General features: G+C 56.8%; 1 protein-coding gene across 1 annotated transcript in view; it reads left to right on the top strand.

Annotated features, from left to right (window-relative positions):
- Nucleotides 1-1,179: 1,179 nt before the first annotated feature.
- The window catches only part of nlgn1 (neuroligin 1), a gene marked incomplete at both ends in the record, with an annotated part of 210,112 nt that continues 207,548 nt past the window's right edge, over nt 1,180-3,743 (top strand). Inside the window, 4 exon segments of the mRNA XM_080547416.1 lie at nt 1,180-1,213; nt 1,977-2,146; nt 2,148-2,343; nt 3,177-3,236. Of these exon segments, the coding sequence (XP_080403542.1) occupies nt 1,180-1,213; nt 1,977-2,146; nt 2,148-2,343; nt 3,177-3,236 (460 nt within the window).

Raw genomic sequence — 3,743 nt, 5'->3', positions numbered from 1 at the left:
AGATACAGCTTGTCCAAATAATAAGATACTAGACACTATACTACGCCTACTGCCAATAACAGATACTGTTATTTAGTTCCTCATGAATAAGGAGGGTTGTGTATTTATGAAATATGATCTCCCACCCTCTCTCTCTCTCTGTCTCTCTCTCTCTCTCTCTCTCTCTCTCTCTGAGGGTCTTAACTACCAGCCAGTCTCTGCTTGTGTATGACTGATGGTGTGTCTGTGTGTGTGTGTGTGCGTGTGTCCATGTCTGTGTCCGTGTGTGTGTCCGCGTGTGTGCGTGTGTGTGTGCGTGCGTGTGTGCGTGAGTGATGGCCCTCTCTCCTCCCCTATGTTCTGTCTGATAACCACAGAGCCAGATTGTAACAGCCAATAACACCTTTCTATGTTCATATTTCATCCCCCTCTCCCTTTACCGCTCCCTCTCCATTTACCTCTCCTCCTCCGTCCATCTCCCTCTCCCTCCCCCTCCACCTCCCACCCCCACCTCCACCTCCACAGCCCCTCCCTCTCCCTCCCCCCTTCATCTCCATCCCCCTCTCTCCCCACCTGCACCTCCACCACCCCTCCCTCTCCCTCCCCCCTTCATCTCCATCTCCCTCTCTCTCCCCACCTCCTCCTCCCCCCCCTTCTCTCTCTCCCCACCAAAACATTGCCATTATTCAGAGTTCAGAATGATCTTAAAGCCAGAATTCCAAAAAAGCCAGATCGTTAACACAGATCTTTGCCGCGGACATGACCTAGCGTTAGCCTAGCCTAGCTTATGTTCGGCAGGTCATGCAGCAGATGACACTGACCACGCGCGTTTGTGACGGATGTGGCGAAGCCCAAACCCGGCAATCCCACAAATCAACTGAGCAGTCTGCAAACATTGGCTTCTACAAGTCGGGCTAGAATCGTAGGATACAATTCCTATTTTTCTCCCTTCCTGAGAGAGCTTTAGCTTGATGTTCCAAGAACGTGAAGTTCTGGAAAAGACAGGATTTTTTTTTGACACTGATGTTGTGGGAACTACTCCTTGTAGGAAACGCAGTCCTCCTCCGCTAACAACATGCTTCTTCTTCTTCTCTCCTCCAGGTTTGAGTGACCAGAACTGAGCGACCCCGCCGAGCGACCCCTGACCCACACCCGCCTCCGGCGTTCGCCAATGGCCGCCCGCCGCCCCGCCCCGCCGGGATGGACCCCCGAAGAACCGGATCGTCGATAGGAAGTACGTCGTCCGTTTCAGGGGCCCCCCGACCGACGAGTAACGGTCGTTTAACGGAGTTTAACGAGATGTCCCCCCGTCGGTCGTCGATGTCTCTGTGAGAAAAAAAAGCGTGGGATTACTACGACGATCGTCAACGCCGACTTCTTCTTCTTCCTCAACCATGTCGAGAGCCGCCTCCCCCCGATGAGTTTTCACAGCGGAGCGTTTCTATTCGCCCAGAGGGAGGGAGCTCTGATATGACCTGGTCTCTGATTGGAAGACAGCTGACCGCCGATCGATCGCCGCCGCCGATACCTGTGGATCTAAAGAGGAGCGTTAGCGGGGTTCGCGGTTAGCCGTTAGCGAGTGTGAGTGAGTGTGTGCGAGCGAGTGAGTGAGCGTGTGTTCGAGCGGGTGTGGGTGTGTGTGTGTGTGGTGCTGGTGTGGTGTGGTGTAGAGAGTGAGAGAGAGAGAGAGAGAGAGAGAGGGGAGAGGAGAGAGGGGAAAGGCGGAAGGAGGAGAGGGAGAATGCCTCTTCAGAGGCTAGGCCTTGAGCGGCTGCAGCCACCCGCGTGGAGGAGGGCGGCTCGGGGGATGGGGGGGGGAGGACCACGACCGGGAGGAGGAGGAGGAGGGGGGGGCGCCGCCACCGCCAGGGGGAGGAGTAGGAGCCTGGGGCCGGACCTCCCCTGCCTCCTCCTCTGGCTCCTCACCCTGGCCTTGCACGCCCTCGCCAACGGCGCTAGCGCCTCCTCCTCCTCCTCCTCCTCCTCCTCCTCTTCAGGAGGCGGCCAAAAACTGGACGACACGGACCCCGTGGTGACCACGGTCTACGGCAAGCTGCGCGGGGTCAAGAAGGAGCTGAACAACGAGATCCTGGGCCCGGTGATCCAGTTCCTGGGGGTCCCGTACGCGGCCCCGCCGACGGGCGAGCGGCGCTTCCAGCCGCCCGACCCCCCCCCCGGCGTGGCCGGACGTGCGCAACGCCACGCAGTTCCCCCCCGTGTGCCCCCAGACCATCCTGGAGGGCCGGCTGCCCGACGTGATGCTGCCCGTGTGGTTCACCAACAGCATGGAGATCGTGTCGGCGTACGTCCAGGACCAGAGCGAGGACTGCCTGTTCTTGAACATCTACGTGCCCACGGAGGATGGTGAGTTTGAACGAACCAGGTTGGGTTAGAAACAAAAAACAACAACTCAGGGAAAAAAGTAAGATAAAAATTATACGGCGACGACGACGACATCGCCGACAACGCCAGGAGTCGAGGAGCGATGTCGAGACGTGTGTGTCGAGTGTGTTTAGACGACTAGACGATGATGTCGCTGTCCCCGTGTGCTGAGAGAGAGAGAGAGAGGGAAAAGCATGACCTTGACGTGCATGATTTGTGCATGCTACTGCTTCGGTGTGTGTGTGTGTGTGTGTGTGTGTGTGTGTGAATACGAGAGAGAGAGATAGATTTGTGTGTGTGTCTATGTGTGTGTATGAGCAAAGGAGATAGATCGGTGTGTGTGTGTGTGTGGCTGTACATCAGTATTCCGACCCCCCCCCCCCCACACCTCACACACGCTCATCCCCTCCACCGCAGCACGTCCATCCAAGGTGAGACTGCCCCTCCTCCCCCTACCACCCCCCCACCCACCTCCCCCCTCCTCCCTCCTGCCCCGGAAACAAACAGAGAGAGACACTAAGACCACCTCTCTCTCTCTCTCCCCTTCCCTCTCTCTGTCTATCCCCCCCTCCCTATCTCCTTCCCTCTCTCCCTCCTCCTCTTCCCCTCCCTCCCTCTCTCTCTCTCCCTCCTCCTCTCTCCCTCCCGCCCTCTCTCTCCCTCCCTCTCCTCCTCTCCCCCCTCCTCTAGTCAGTCCCCTAGTCCCCTGACTGAGTGAGAGGGTGTTGTGCATGCGTCACGGCTCCAACATTGTGTGTGTGCCACGGAGAGAGAGGCCATGTTGTTATTTTTTAGTTCTCTATTCGTTTTCACAGTCAAAAGAATATCCAAGGAATGTGCCAGGAAACCGGGCAAGAAAGTATGTAGACAAGGAGGTATGTATAGAACTGCGGAATTATGTATGCATCTGGCAATATGGATGATGATGATGATGATGATGATGATGTCACCAGATGATGTCACCATAAACCAAAACATCACAAACAAACCAAAACAGTGATCTCATTGGCTGAGGAGAGAGGCTTCTGTGAGCTCTCATTGGCTGAGGAGAGAGGCTTCTGTGTGCTCTCATTGGCTGAGGAGGACAGAGGCCTTGTTTTGCCTGGTGATTGGTCTGCGATAGCTCGATGTTATTGGTCCGTCCCGTCGGTTCCTGGCTTCTCCCTATTGGTCCAGGTGGGAGGTGTGTGTCGTGTGTGTCATTCTGATTGGCTGGCAGGTGCCAGGTGCCGGGGACAGAGGCATGTCCTATAATGGATGCCGTGCAGGAGGATTAACGGGGAAGGTCGGGGGGGCGGGAGGTGATGAGGGGGGGTGGGTGATGAGGGGGGGTGGGTGATGGGGGGGGGGGTGGCGGCCTCCCCTTTAATGAGCCGGTGGCA

This window comes from Nansenia antarctica (genome assembly GCF_963989245.1).
Source record: "Nansenia antarctica genome assembly, chromosome: 17".
NCBI lineage: Eukaryota > Metazoa > Chordata > Actinopteri > Argentiniformes > Microstomatidae > Nansenia > Nansenia antarctica.
This window is presented reverse-complemented; position numbering and strand designations above follow the sequence as displayed.